Below are 15,750 nucleotides of genomic sequence, written 5' to 3'. Positions count from 1 at the left end.
TTCCTGGACACCTCATTCCTTTTCTTTGGGGAAAACATCGTCTTTATTATTTGACTTATAAACCATAAACCGTCCAGTACAACAAAATTCAATTTAAATATTTGAATTTTGGAGCTGCCCCAACTGCACTACCACATGACCTACCCTGACTTTCCACTGGAATCAATTCTTGTCTATTTCCCCAGAGAATGTAACTAATTAGGTATCAAGCCCAAAATTTGCCCTAGATACAGAATTAGTGAAAATCAAGTAAAAAGGTAATATAATGGTGATATCTTTGTTTATTTTGGCCAGCTCTCTGGGCTGCAGGACTTGAGTTATTGTTCATCATTAGTTCTCATTGTAACTTTAAACAATCAAGTCTCCAGAAGGGCAATACCCAAGCCAGTGAACAGAGATGATGTTGAAACCAACCGGAAGAAAAGGACTGGATTTTCAGAGTATAATACTTCTAGAAATAACTTATAGACTGGTCTAGAGGTGTAGCTCCGCGGAAGAGTTTTGGCCTTGCATGTAGAAGACCCTGGTCAGATCCCAGCAACAAATTCAACTGTCTTGCCAGACACAGAAAGGAAGGGGACATTTGTAGCTTGTAAGAAGCTAAGTAGCGCCGGGTGGTGGTGGCACACTCCGGATCTCTGTGAGTTCAAGGCCAGCCTGGTTTACAAGAGCTAGTTCCAGAACAGGAACCAAAAGCTTCAGAGAAACCCTGTCTCGAAAATCCAAAAAGAGAAAAAAGAAAAAAAAAAAAAAAGAAGCTAAGTAGCTAAGGGACAAGGCATTTTCCTTTTAAATAAACGGGCAGAGAGACAGGAAGCAACCTCAAACACACTCAAACTGACCTCTGAATTGTTGTTTTCTTCCATTTCTGTCTACCCAGTGTATGGTGCTGGAGAGGGATCCTAGGGCCGGTGGCATGCCGAACGCCACGTCTTCCATAAAACTACTGTGCTTGCCCTATCTTTTGGATTTTCACCGTTCGGCCAACAACTGCCCTATGCTGCTGTAATACAGATGGCTCAGAACTATTTCCCCCACGATTATCCACTTCCTTCCCACATGCATGGTGCTAATGAAAGGGCTGGCTGTCTTCATGCTGTTAGAGATACTGAGTGGTTACCACACCGGGCCAACATGCTGCCTCTGGGGCTCACACCACTGCAGAGGCACCCAAGACCTTTGAAGAGTTGGAGATGGGAATGTTAGGATTACTGAGGTATAATAACTTAAAACCTTAAAAAAAAAAGAGCTTAGAATTTAAAGAAATGCTAAGACATGGCTTTTCCCAAAGAGGGGAACCATTACTGAGGCCTTAAACAATCGATTCCCTGAAGCTGTCATCTGCTGCTCCTTCAGAGCCCGACAACTGACCCCATTTAAATTTATCTTCTGCTTCCATGTCCTTCCTCCCCCATGAACTATGTGCTCCTCACTCAACCTCCCACTCCCCCTCCTCATTTCTTCCCATGCCAAGCCTTTCTGAGACTCAGGGTCCAGTTCTCTCTTGGTCTCAACTACTAGCATTGCTTGCCTGGTATAACCTCTACCCTGGCATAATGCATAAACATTCTTCTTTGGAAAAAAATCACATCTCATCCTTGTAGAAGGGCAGAAAATTATTCAAAAATAATATTAAAAAAATAGAAACATTAAGGTCTTTAAATTCCAAGCTGTTTTCCTAGTAGGAAAAAAAGACAACGGAAGAGAAGCAGTGATTTCAAACCGGCTCAGATTAGGTCACTGGCAGTGGCAACTGGTCAGTTTCATTCCATCCTGCAGTCAATCAAAGCAGGTGTGTATGGGAGGGGCAGGGGGCAGACTGATTTGCCCAGGTGGAGGGAAAGATTAAGAGGCAAAATAAAAGGAGCCCAGCAACACGGAAGGCAGGGCAGGAGGAGACAAGCCAAGTGTAAAGGAGAGGATTAAGGGAAGATTAAGAGGCGGAAGGGGAGTAGGGACAGTTGGAAAGACGGGAAAGGCAGCTGCGTTAACCAGAATGGAAGGCAACCTATGAGGCCGGCCGGCTGGACGGGCAGGAGGGGTGCAGGAGCCGAGACTGCCATGCCTAGCCTGGTCCACTGTGTACTTCCTTACACTGTTCGTAGCTGCCTTATCTATTTTCACCTCAGGCAGGAGCCGCCCGATGTGGGAGCCGGGCCCTATGAGCGACACCACGCCATTGCAGTCCACGGTGCTGTTGCGCTTCACGCTGCGCCTCAGGCTGGGGAAGATGCGCGAGGAGCGGCTGCACTGGCTGTAGCCGCTGTAGCCGCTGTAGCTGCTGCGGCGCTCGCGGGCCCGGATCGGGATGAAGAGCGAGTCGCGCCGGCCCTCGCTCTCCTCCACCGTGCTGTGCTCGTCGTCTGCGAACTCGTTCTCTGAGCCAGGGTCTCGGAACCTCCCGGGGCCCCGGAAGCTGAAGATGCTGCTTTTGCTGTTGTGGCGGGAGAGGAAGGGTGAGCCTGGGATGCTCAGCAGCGACTGCAGAGGACAAGGGAGAGAGAAAAAGAGAGAGAGAGAGAGAGAGAGAGAGAGAGAGAGAGAGAGAGAGAGAGAGAGAGAGAGAGAGAGAGAGAGGTGTGAGATACCAGCAGCCTGATGCACCCCTGCCACACAACAGATTCCAGAAGGACGTCCAAGGTCTGTTACCGTTCATCACGTACTCTTAATCACATCCCGCTGCCCATACACCTGGAATCACCTGTCTACTCGCCTATGGACCCTGCACACAAATCTTTTTTTTTTTTTTTGTGCTTACTACAGGCTCTCACAGAAAGTGCTTTTAAACATCGCCCAAGTTGGACCCCACAGCCCACTAGCAACAGTTGTCCCTCTCTCCACGGGTACCTGTCTGGAGCTCTGATACGACTACCAAATGCCCCTGGTTAGTTAGTGAGCTGCCATGTGATTATCCCTCCTCCACTTTAAAGCCAACAGCTTTTAAAATCAGAATTTTAAGTGGCTGTGAATAATTTATCTCCTAATTTGGTTGGTTGTAAATTACATAACTCCCAGCACTCCCATTTTTGAGGAGCACTCTACCAAGTTTTCATTTTTCACCTTCAACACCTGTTTCCATTGCACATTCCCTCCAAAATTTTATGAAAGTAAATTTTTATGCTTAAATGTGTTTTACTGATTATCATGGAATACTACTCTGTATCAAGAAAAATATAAATAGGCAACCTTGAAATTTAAAACTTTCTTCTGTGACCATGAGTCCCTAAAACATTTTTCAAATGATCTCATATTCAGTTTTTATTATAATTTTTATGAATGTAACTGATCACACCACACACACAGTATACATGTGACAAGCAAGTAACTTAGATGCAGTTATTAAAGTGCACCTCTTGATGAGATGGCTATTTCTTAATTGTGCCTCACTGTTTGGTGACAGGATTACTTATGAGTAGAGGGAGACATGGTTCACCCACGCCCATTCCTAATAATTCATTTTAAGTGTTGGGAAGCTTTATTCATGCAAATATAATCTTGGAGAGAATTGTGTTATAATGTCATTCAATTCTTTGAACGCCTTCCAAGTTATAAACCAAAAACCGCATGGCAAACCACCAGTCAGATGTATTTATTAGAGGAGCTGTCAGCCAACAAATTCACTCCTCTCTCCATCCTGCACTAGCTGGTGAAAGCTGCCCCGGCCCCGCCCGCTGGACTTCTGAGGATCTCAAGAAGGGTGGTCACCATGAGCTACTCTCTCACTTCAAGGCAGCTAACACAACAGAAAAGGGAACACTCAAAACTATGTTTTATTTTCATCAAGGTAGGCATTTTAAAATAAAATGGTTCTATCAAAATCCCTGCTTTAAATACATTGTATCAGTCTTCAGGCTGCAGACTAGACGGGCCTCCTTAGTTTACCGGAGTCTGCAACTCGATCTAACTGATAAAGTGTTCTCAAGGCCAAAGAAAGTGGTCAAATTAGTCTTGTTTTCATTTGAAAAAGCATGGCCTCATTTTTTTAAAAATATATGTTTCCCCCTCACAGTAACCCAGTCCTGACCTTAACAGCATGCCAGAACTTTCATAATTATTTTACTCTTAAGAGACACATGTAAGGGAGAGAGAGATTCAGAAAGTTTCAGAGGAGTTAAGGCTCCTGTGTTCGAGAACATTTTGTAGGTGTGATACTTTCAATTGTCCTTTTATCTGACATCCTTAAGGAAATGAGCCATACAGGCCACCTGGGGAGTGAAAAAAGGGAGCCCCTGAAAAGAGAAGGGGGTGGGGGAACCCCCTCCATTCCCCCCACATGCACAGACACAGGGGGTGGTTTTTGGGTAACAGGGCTTGATCTTAGGCACAACTCTATATAGGTTAAAGGTTAGGGGATCCGGTTCTTGAAAACTGATTGATTGCAAAGTATTCAAGTGCTCCAAGGGAGATGAAAGTCCAGTGGGAAAACCAGTTCTGGGGGGCTGGAGAGATGGCTCAGAGGTTGAGAACACTGGTTATTCTTCCAGAGGTCCTAAGTTCAATTCCCAGCAACCACATGCTAGCTCACAACCATCTATAATGGGATCTGATCTGATGCCTTCTTAAAAAAAGAAAGAAAAGAAAGAAAAGAAAACCAGTTCTGTACGAGAGAGCAGCTTGTTCCACGACTGGGTCTGAGACAGTCCTCGCTGCTCCCAGTACTGGTTTTATCAAGTTAGTTTTTTAGGGAACTTTCCCAATTCAAAGCTGCAACCGGAGTTTTTGCCTTGGAGCTTAGGTCTAGTTTTCTGCTAAGGTGACAGCTGAGTCAACAGAGCACACACAGCAAACGTTAAAGGAGAGCTTCTCCAGCCTGTTCTGTGATAACCCCAGAAGGGCAGCTGTGCTCAGAATCCGGTCCTTGTCTCTGTGCTGCCGACAATTCCATTTCTGGTTCTATGCTCCAAGTGTTTCTGGCTCCTGTCTCTTTCTGTATTGTACAAAGCCCCTGTCCCTAGATTGGTTACTTCTCTCTGAAGAATTGTAATTCAGTGCCCTTCACTCTCAAACCTGTGTCTTTTGCTTGTGTGATTTTCCTGATTTGGCTCTAATTAACCCACAAACCTCTGAAACACGTCTGAGTTTTACGATTGGAGGTCACATGAAGACACTCATGGTCAGGGCTAGGGGTGCAGTCCACTGACAATCTTGCCCAGGTTTCACAAGGGTCTGGGTTCTACCGCAGCACCACAAAGAAAAAAAATTAAAAAGAAAATAAATTAGAATCATAGGTCCCCTCCGCATAAGTGATGGTGACACCGCTGTGGAGACTCACGCGGCACACACTGGCCTTGTGGGAAGAAGCGGAGTTTGCGTCACTCTCAATGCCCTCCTCACTGTTCCGCCACATCCTGGCACTGAGAGGGGACGTCGCTCTGGTTAGAGTCCAGAATGCTGGCTGCATCATGTTTGTAAGTGAGAGCTGACATCACACAGGTACACACACAGCCAGTTCCTTCACGTCCTTCTCCCAACTGGTGCCAGCAGCAGAACAGGGACTCTCTACTCCACTCTCATCTGACTTGGACACCCTCACTGGGTTACTGCTTCTTTCCCTGAACCTGCTCTACTCAACGTACGCAGTGAGGGCAGCATTCACAGATCAATGTTAGCACAAAACTTATTGGCCTACAGTAAGATGAATGAAGACTAGGAAATTTTATGACAATTAACGTCAGAACATCAGAGAGTACAATAATTTTTCTAGGAATTCATTGTTACATTTTACAATAGTACAATTCACAAACAATTGGGAAAAATAGAAGAAGTTTAGTAAAAATGACTGGCTGGAAGATGTTGTCTTAAGAAATAAAGACTAAAGCTGGGCATGCTGTCATCCCAGAACTCAGGAGGTTGAGGCAGGAGGATCACACAAGTTTGTGATCAGGTTAGGCTATAACATCAAGATCCTGTCTCAACAATAACAACAAACGACAAAGAAGCAAGACCATAGCCAGAAGACTTTACGCCTCTGTCCCCACAGCTGCTCCATGAAGGACCACACTGAGACAGCACATCACAGCACCAGAGGCAGGTTTGAGAAAGCACAAGGCTGGAAAGTCTGAAATAATTTAGGGTCTATGTGGGCTGTAGAGGAGGTACTTAACTATTGGGTACTCAGCCCTAGAATGGTTTGGAGCAGGGAAATATTAGCTTATAAACAAAGGAAGTAGCTAGGGACAGTAGTTTTGGATTGGTTAAGTTACACATAAAGGGCACACTCAAAAGCAACTATGAAGGCGGAAATAAGAGAAACTTAATAAACTATGCAGTAGCTCAGAAATCCGAGACCTCACTAGAAAGACAGATGGACAAACAAAACAGGAGCATCTCTGCTATCTCCCACAGTCATTTTTGATCCCCTGTATCCTAGGACACAACTGAGTGCGCTTTACTTATCTTCACTGTTTCCTTAAATGTGCATAGGTAGCTGGCCCCCTCCAGGACTGTGCCCTTCAGTGGCTCTCACACTCTTCCTCCCCACTGTTCAGCCTACTGCACCTTCTGTCAAGTCCTCAGCCCCTCTGTCCAAGTGCAGCAGCTTTTCATTGTTGTTAAATCTCCCTGGAAATCATCTACAAGCCCCTTATGGGCACATGCCTTTTTTCCTTATCTCTGTATATCCCTTGGACTGTTTTGTATATAGTAACCACATTCCAAGGCTTGTATTCTGATTATACACTGCAAACTGGACATGCTCACATGTAAGGGTCCCTCTCCCCGCTGAATGGATCGTGTTTCATTGACACTTCCTTGTGAGTTAATTGCTACCTAAAGAAAGATATTTTATTTGACAATAAACTTTAATTTTATTTAATAAAATGCCTATTGTGTCTCAAAGCTGTGGCTCTATTAACTCCTGGGATCAAATCAGATTTATGAAATGAGCAGGTCTTACTTCTTATTTTTAAAATTCTTCTTACCAAACAACTAAGTGTTTCAGCTCTTCTCTGACAGTCAAATCAGGCTACTAGGAAACATGACATGTATAGATTTTTCTTGGGAGAATAGCTCTCAGGTGCTCTGGACTTAAGGGATGGACTTAGGTTTTCCACACACAAGTCTGTATTTGTCCACAGGCTGTGATTGCTGGCTGTTTGAACTATGACACATAGGTGGTTTTAAACCCCTTTCATCTCCTCTTACGTTTCCTTCCCAACAGCACAGGGATTCCTCACATGGGATCCAGGGACTTCCAGTCATCCCTCAGGTCTATTCAGCATCCTCCCTCCCAACCAGCTCAGAACTATGTGGTGATAGTACTATGTCTGTGTATCAGTGAGAAAGAATGGTAGGGGAGGAAATTCTAGAGGAGAAGGGAACTGAGTCCAAATGGAGGCCCTAGTGCTATTCATAGCCTGGACACATTAGCAAGTCTCTCTAGGTTTCATTTCCTTCAGTCCTTCCAAATACAATCAGAGAAACTTCAGGCAAGTCCCAGGACAAAGAATGCTGCCGCCATGTGGGGCATCTAAGTCTAAGCCAGGCTTGGCAGTCAGCCATGGCCGCGAGTCATCCTCAATTTTTTTTCAAATGGAGAAATTAGAGGAAGTAAACACTTCCATGCAAAGCAGGACATCTCAGAACCCAGTTTTATTTTCTAAGAGAAGGAGCAATCAATGTGATTCTGCTAAATCCTATAGATTAATCAGAGAGTATTGAGCAGCCAAGCCGAGGAGCAGCAAGGTATTCATTCTGGAGCCATCACTGTGCTCCAGACAAGGACAGAGCTACAACAAAGCAGTAATCACAGTCCCCAAAAGAGCAGGAGCGAGAGGAAGGTGATGAAAGAGGACATTGTGGACCATGATGACCATGTTCTAGAGGGAATGAAGTCAGGTTTCTGCATGCCCTGCATTCATTTGGCCACCACATCTGAATGATAGCCACGGGTATAAAAGCTGACTTTAGACTTCAGCAGAAGAGAGGATGTGAACACAAATAAACAAGTAGATAGGATATACACACAGTGAAAAGCAGCAAAGACACAACATGATGGAAAGATGGAATAGAAGACTACTGCTAATGTGGGATGCCCTTCTGAACGCTGTGAATATCTGTTGCTTTTATTAGTTGAGGAATAAAGCTGCTTTGGCTATGGGAGGGCAGAATATATCTAGGTGGGAAAGCCAAACTGAATACAGAGTGAAAGAAGGTGAAGTCGAGGGGATACCAGCAGCCATAGGAGAAGCAAGATGTGAAGTAACAAGTCATAAGATTTGTGGTAAAATATAAAATAATGGCAATGGGTTAATTTAAAAGTAAGAGCTAGCTAGTAATAAGCCTGAGCCATTGGTCAACTTTTATATTAAATATAAGCTTGAGTGTTTATTTATTCAAGAACTGGAGGGTGGGAGAGAAACTACCAGTTACATACTGTTTGGGGGTTAGGATAATTCTTCAGAGAAAGATGTGAAGAACAATTGTGATATGGACATTTACAGATAGGACAACTCTTAGGGCATTTCCACACAAGGTAGAAAACAAATGTCACATATGAGAAGTATCTGGTAGTTCGTTCTGGATTAAGGACTGGATGTCTGATGACACCCAATGACTAGAGACGGGAGGATGGATTGCATTCATATTGGTATAGGTGATGCTGCAAGCCCTACGATAAATAACCAGGACTTAGTTAGCAAACAGAATTACTCTCATTAGGGAAGGTTATTATTCACAATTAAATAATTCTGAACTTTCAATATTTTCTTTAATACTCAACTCAAGCTCTTATTTCCTTTGGTAAGATTCTACATTTTCTGTGATAGGGAAAAAATATGATGGTCAGGGAGCATCTATGTTGCTACAAACATCTGCTGTGCCCTTGCCCATTTTCCTGAGGTTTCAAGGAAGAAGGGATATGATGTCCCTTTCCTGCTAACAACTACATCTGTTTCCCATCATCCAAGCCTGTCACCCATTTCTATTCTTTTGTAGTTCACTCTCTAACCTGACTTTGCCAGCTTTTGTTCCCCATTATAAAAGATCCTTATTTTCATCCATACTCTTTTTTTTTTATTTTTTTCATCCATACTCTTTTTTGTGTTTATTTATTTTGAAATTTTATTTTATGTGCATGTTTTGCCTGTGTGTATGCTTGTGTACTATGTGTATGCCTGGTGCTGGTGGAAGCCAAAAGAAGGTTTGCTGGGAATCAAACCTGGGTCTACCAGAAGAGCAGCTGACCCATCTTGGCAGCTACATGTGTTGTTTTCCTTCTTTCAAGACAGGGTTTCTCTGTAGCCCTAGCTGTCCTGGAACTCACTCTGTAGATCAGGCTGGCCTTGAATTCAGAGACCACCTGCTTCTGCCTTCTCAGTGCTAGGATTAAAGGCGTGTGCCACTACACAGAGTTGTGTGTTGTTTTCTTGAGACAGAGTCTTGCTACTTAGCCCATGTTGGCCTTGGCCTTGGCATTCTTTTGCCTAAGCCTTCTGAGTCTTGGAATTACCAGCAGTGATATGGTTACCAAGCTTCCAAACATACTCTTTAAGTCAGTATTGGTAGTCTCCATGTCACTCACTGTGGCACCCATCTTCACTGTATTATATTGTCACTTAAGTCCTCAATGACTCTTCTGCTGCCAGGTTGAAGGAATAGTTTCAATTCAAAACTAGGCACCTCTGTTCAATTTCAGTCCACTGACTACTGTCCTGTATTCTCCAACCCTTCTACTCTTATAGCCTAAAACCACTGTTCTTTTGGCATCCATAGCCTGTGTTCTTTACCTGATTTGTTCTTTCTGAGTGGTGTCATAGGTTTCATGGTTTTAGTGTCTGTGCTCAGGTCAGGACATCCTCCTAGAACTGTCACTCTCATTTACTCTGATGTCTGAAAGACCTCAGCACTTGATTATATTCAAGTAACTCAAACTTGGGATGTCTAAGCCATAATATACTTTTCTTTCAAACCTGGAACATCCTTTTCTATTGCTTCTGCCTCATCACCACGCACATTTGTTATCTGGGACTAATTTCTGTCTATCCTTTAAGACTCATTCAGAACTTATCTTTCCCAGAAAGTTCTAGCACACGACTCCAAAACAACCCTAATATGCTTCATTTATGAAAAAATATATGGGGCTGGAGAGATGGCTCGGTGGTTAAGAACACTGGCTGCTCTTCCAGAGGTCCTGAGTTCAATTTCCAGCACCCACATGGTGGCTCACAACCATCTGTAATTAGATCTGGTGCCCTCTTCTGGAATGTAAGCACACATGGAGGCAGAATGTTGTATACATAATAAATACATCGTTAAAAAAATACGTAACACATACACACAGAGAGACATTATATCTGGATGGCATACTACACAGTAAGAGCCCAAGGGCAGGGATGAGGTTTAACCATCTCTTAATATCTAGGACCTAGGACGATCCTTGAGTCTCAGTAGCTACCCCATAAATTCTTGCTACATGAACAATGAGAATTATATTTTAGAAAGTGATCTGTTGACAGTACAAGATCCTACTTCTAAAAGTGTTCTGCCAGATATTATAGGCCTATAGTCAAAGTTGGATGCCCCAATATTACAGAGAAACCTTGGGTAACTGTCTATGCAGTCAGCTGTTTCTATCATCTTACATTTTTTGGAAGTTGCTTGTTTGCACTTCCTGCTTACTCAGTTAATATTACTTTCCTTCTCAGGTCTTTGATGGGGCTGAAGACTTGTTATAGTTACAATCCTCTCCAATCTTATCTAAGGGCATACTAGATACAAGACGGAGACTCTTCAGGAAAGACAACTATTGGAACAATTGCTGTAATTTGCCAGTCACCTACGGTCTGGACATCTGGAATGTGTACTTGCTGGATGTTCTTGTTGGTTCTAGTTTCATTTTTGTTTATGTTGTTTCCTTTCTCTGAGCAATACTTGATAATTTTTCTTATTATCTATAGTTTTATGTTAGAATTAAAACCTTCTTAATTAGACAAGAAAGGAGAAATGTTTTGGGAATTTGGCCATTCAGTCTAATGACTAATGAAATGAATGGGCTGGCTCGATGGGCAGTCTTCTCTGAGGACACGTGACCCTCTGAGAAGCGAGGGAGATGCTCTCTCTGGGATGTGGTAGGCTTCCTGATGCCACAGCTCAATGGTCCTGAGCTTTCCCCATCCTTCCCTGGTGGACGAAGAGGCAGCGGCCCCACTTCTTTCTGTATTTGTGTCTGTGTTATTTCCATTTCGTCTGTGAATAAATAAATCCTGATCCTAGACTTCCATGGATTGTGGCTTGACACTGCTCCCTCCCCTGCGACTGTGCTCTATCCACAGCTAACAAGTCTGCAGCATTTTCTTGAAATGGGAATTAAATGGTCACCAAATATTTTTAAAGCCCAAAGTAGTTCATTATATGCTGATATTTTCAATAATAAAATGATAAGCAATTGACAGTTTCTCTACCTGGTCTTAATTTCCACATTTATCAAAGCTGGATAAAACTGGAGGTTTTTAATACATTACAGGGTAACTTATAATACTGTATGGCCACAAAAATTAATTGTTAGAAATTGCCATGCTCAAAAAGACTTTCACAACAGCTATTATTTGCAACAATCACATACAATTAGAGCAGTTCCACCACATATAGGAGAAAAGCCCCTCCTGCTGTTTGACCTCAAGGCTTGCCAGTGTGATGTGATCGCCAGTGTGATATAATCGTCAGTGTGTCGTAAATTACCAGTGTGATGTGACTGCCAGTGTGATATATTGCCGGTGTGTTGTAATCACCAGTGTGACGTAATCGTCAGTGTGATGTAATCGTCAGTGTGATGTAATCGCCAGTGTGATGTAATCGCCAGAGTGATGTAATCGTCAGTGTGTCGTAAATCACTGGTGTGATGTGACTGCCAGTGTGATATATTGCCGGTGTGTTGTAATCACCAGTGTGATGTAATCGTCAGTGTGATGTAATCGCCAGTGTGATGTAATCGCCAGAGTGATGTAATCATCAGTGTGTTGTAAATCACCGGTGTGATGTGATGGCCAGTGTGTTGTAATCGGCAGTGTGTGATGTAATCGGCAGTGTGATGTAATAGCCAGTGTGTTGTAATTGGCAGTGTGTGATGTAATTGGCAGTGTGATGTAATTACTATGTGAAGCAAAGCTGCCTACTGTGATCGTAGGGCCCTGGAGCTGCTGCTCACAATGGAAGAAGGTCAGGATTAAGGAAGAGTGTCTGGGGAGGCTGCCATCTGGGGAGAAAGGCCAGTACAGGGATGAGTCTGGGAGCTGCAGGGCCAAGTGGGATGAAGAAAGCAGGGTTCTTTAGGCTTGCAACAACACAAAGGGTTTACCTGATTCATGATGGAAAACTTCCTCCCTATCCTGTTGTCTGGCAGCCGGAAGCCCTTCCTTCTCATACCATCTTCTGACTCTGACTTAAACACCTTCTCGGGGTCTCCTTTCTCCTCCCCCTCAGAGAGCTCCTTCTGCTTCCTCTTCTTCCGTCTGTTCCTCCGCTCCTTGGCACTCTTTGAGCTGAGTTTAGAAAGTTCAGATGAGCTCCGTGGAGAGCCAACCCCATCTTCACCTTCTTCTTCAATGGCATCTTCTGAGACAGTGCCTGCTGAAGTGGCCATCGCAGCAGCCTAGGAAAGAGCCATAGCGACAGACCTCGTCACAAGCATTATCTGGGGCCACCTAGGTCAGCCACAGACAGACGGGACAGAGCCTGCTCCGAGGAGGGGGCTGTGGTCAGCACTGGCTGCTCCCACCTTCTGGGTGAGCTTGCATCCTGGTACACATGCCTGAGTGACCTGCACTCATAGCAAGCACGCTGGGGATTTACTCTGAGGGTCCCACACATAGGGATCTTCATACAAAGGATTCCTTAGTGAGCAACAATGGAAATGAATGCTTAGAAATCATATTACATATTAAAATACATATATATGTCTACATATGTGTACGATATATATGAGAATAATAAATGGTAAGAGTAATAGACACAACTTTTTCTAAATTTTGTTTTATGCCTATATTTTCATTTTAAGTTTTTAAAAGTATTTATTTTTATATGTACGTATATAGTGTGTGTGTGTGTCTGCATGTGCATGCTCTTATGGACAAGAGCGAGCAGTTGAGACCAGAGGTGAACCTAGGATCCCACTCACCCTGTTTTTTGAGATAGGGTCTCTCATTAGCCTGGAACTGACCAAACAGGTTAGGTTGGCTTTGCCAGGAATCCCTAGGATCCACCTGTCTCTGCCTCTTCAGGGCTGGGATTACAGGTGTGAGCCATCATGTTTGGCTTTTTCTGTGTATTCTAGGGGATAAACTCAGGTCCTCATGCTTGTGTGGAAAGCACGCACTTGACAGAATTCTCTCCCCATATTTTCTTTTAAATGAGAAATAATACTCTATGGCCATAGTGAATTCATAATGGGCTCACTATGTTTTTCTGTGTTTGGGGGTGCAGTCCTGTTGTAGAGCACCTGTGCTCAGGATACCCAAAGTTCCATGTTCAATATCCAGCACCAGGTCAATAGACAAACCAGACCAGGCTTATCAAAGCACGGCATTAACTACTCATCAGAAGTGAATAAGTAGATAACTGCCTAGTCATCACAGCAGCTGGATGCAGAGCTACGGTAATCAATAAAAGAGCACTGCAGTGGAGATCAGCAGGAGCAGCAGCACCGACATCTGGAAGAAGATGCAGAGCCACCCACCTGTGCTTCTTCCTGCTGCTTCTTGAGCTGCTCCAGCATTGCTTTGAACTCAGCTTCTTTTTGCTCGGCCTCTTCCAACGTTGCCTGGTTCTGCTCTTCGTAAGCCATGGCCACCACAGCCAAGATTAAGTTCACCAAGTAGAAAGAACCCACAAAGATGACCAAGACAAAGAAGATCATGTATGTTTTCCCAGCCGCTCGTAAGGTCTGAAAGACAAAGGCCATCTTCTCAGCTATTTCCATTGAAGGAAGCAGGATGAAGACACAGCGTGAGCCCAGCTCTTCAGCAGTACCACTGCCGACCAGGTAAGTCAGAGCTTCCTTGTATGGCGTTTGTGTGGTACTTTACACCAATCCCACATCCCAGCGTTCAAATGCCTTCCTAATGTTTAACCCTCACTTCCACTGTGGAGAAAATATCTCCTGCATTTTGCTTTCATAGAAAAAACCCTATCTGTCTGTCTGTTTGCCTGCCTACCTGTCTATTTTAGATAAAATCTCACAATGTAGCCCTGGTTGGTATAGAACTTGCTATGTAAATCAGACTGGCTTCAAATGCTGTGATCCTTTTGCCTTTGTCTCCCAAAAGCCAGGACCACTGACCCATACCACAGACCTGGCTTATCTTTATTCTTTTGGTTAGCAATGATTTAATGGAATTTAGTCTTTATTAGGCCCAACAGTAAGAACTGACCTGGGGATTGGAACTAGAAGCCTGTTTTAGAGGTTCCTTTTTGCAAGGAGAGATTTATTTTTTATTCTCTAACTAACCAGCATCATCGAAAACCATAGAGAAAACAATGTATCGTCATGGGATAATCAGCAACACTGATTTCCTCATTATGACTTGAGAAATCACAAGACACCTAAAGTCATCAGTGTGGCCCAACAAGATGGGGACCAGCCTTATTCTCACTCATACCACACCTGAGAAAGTCCAAATTACAGCTCCAAGTCATACGTGAAGGTCCCATGGATAGAAACCATCATGTTAACACTGGAAGGAGCCCGCACAAATGAGCGCTTGCTATTTCTTAGGTGCTCCCCCACTGAAACCCCGGAAGACACGCTGCAGAGAGCAAAGTTTGGGGGAGCAGGCTGCCAACCTCCAGGCGAGCCCGAAGCTGTCAGGGCTGAGAGCTGGGTAAATTCACCCACCCTACTGTGTGGGAAATACCATTCTCAGATCCCATCTTATCTCTTCACTGTAGGTCTGTCACACAAGTCCCAGCTCATCAGATCCTCATGTGGACAACATCACTACAGAAAAAGAAGCGTTGCTTACCAACTGATACAAGTTCTCCCAGTAGTCCTGGGTCATAAGGCGAAATAATGCCAAGAAGGCCCAGCTGAAAGTGTCAAAGCTTGTGTAGCCATAGTTGGGGTTCCTTCCTGCTTTCATACACTGGTATCCCTCTGGGCATTGCCTGAAGAAAGAAAGGGACACACTGGGACAGAGACACAGCTAGTAACCTCAAGCCCCTCAGTTTTCTTCCTGGCAACACACACACATGCACACGCACACACACAATGTGGTGGCATTCCTATTTTATTTTAATAAATAAAGCTTGCTTGAAGATCAGAGTAAAACAGCCCCACTGGTCAGCCTTACAGACCAGGTAATGGTAACATACACCTTTAATCCCAGTGGCCACACTAGTTTGCCATAGAAGCCAAGTGGTAATGGTGCACGCCTTTAATTCCAGCCCTTGAGAGACAGCTCTCAAACACAATTTCATTCTGAGATTCCTGGAGGCAGGATCGTTATATTGGACTGAGGTTGAGGTAATAGTCAGTGGTTGGCTGCTTTGTTTTTTGGATCTTCAGGTTCAATCCCAATTTCTCTCTCTGAATTTTTATTAATTGTGCTTCACATATACATGTGCACATGCACACACACAGAATGAGAGAGAAAGGAAGTTTAGAACTTTTTAAAATAATCCTCCCAAGTCATGACCTTGGAAATAATAGATTACACAGACCCATCTATTCCATGCCCTTGGAGATAGACATAGCCACCTCTACAGCCTGGACAATACGCTGGAAGAAAGATAAGCACAGAGAGAGCGAGAGAGAGAGAG

General features: G+C 43.9%; 1 protein-coding gene across 1 annotated transcript in view; it reads right to left on the bottom strand.

Moving 5' to 3' along the window:
* Scn8a (sodium voltage-gated channel alpha subunit 8) overlaps window positions 1-15,750 on the bottom strand; it is a 176,080-nt gene that overhangs the window by 58,829 nt on the left and 101,501 nt on the right. The window contains exons 9-12 of the mRNA XM_050122500.1: window positions 14,955-15,096; window positions 13,670-13,876; window positions 12,293-12,586; window positions 2,125-2,481 (exon numbers count right to left, since the gene is read on the bottom strand). Coding sequence (XP_049978457.1) covers window positions 2,125-2,481; window positions 12,293-12,586; window positions 13,670-13,876; window positions 14,955-15,096 — 1,000 coding nt within the window. The remainder of the gene's footprint in view (window positions 1-2,124; window positions 2,482-12,292; window positions 12,587-13,669; window positions 13,877-14,954; window positions 15,097-15,750) is intronic.

The sequence above is a fragment of the Alexandromys fortis genome, unplaced genomic scaffold (assembly GCF_014885135.2).
Source record: "Alexandromys fortis isolate MF-2015 unplaced genomic scaffold, M_Fortis_MF-2015_v1.1 scaffold_216, whole genome shotgun sequence".
Classification (NCBI taxonomy): domain Eukaryota; kingdom Metazoa; phylum Chordata; class Mammalia; order Rodentia; family Cricetidae; genus Alexandromys; species Alexandromys fortis.
Note: the sequence above shows the minus strand (reverse complement) of the source record. Positions and strands in the feature narration are given on the sequence as shown.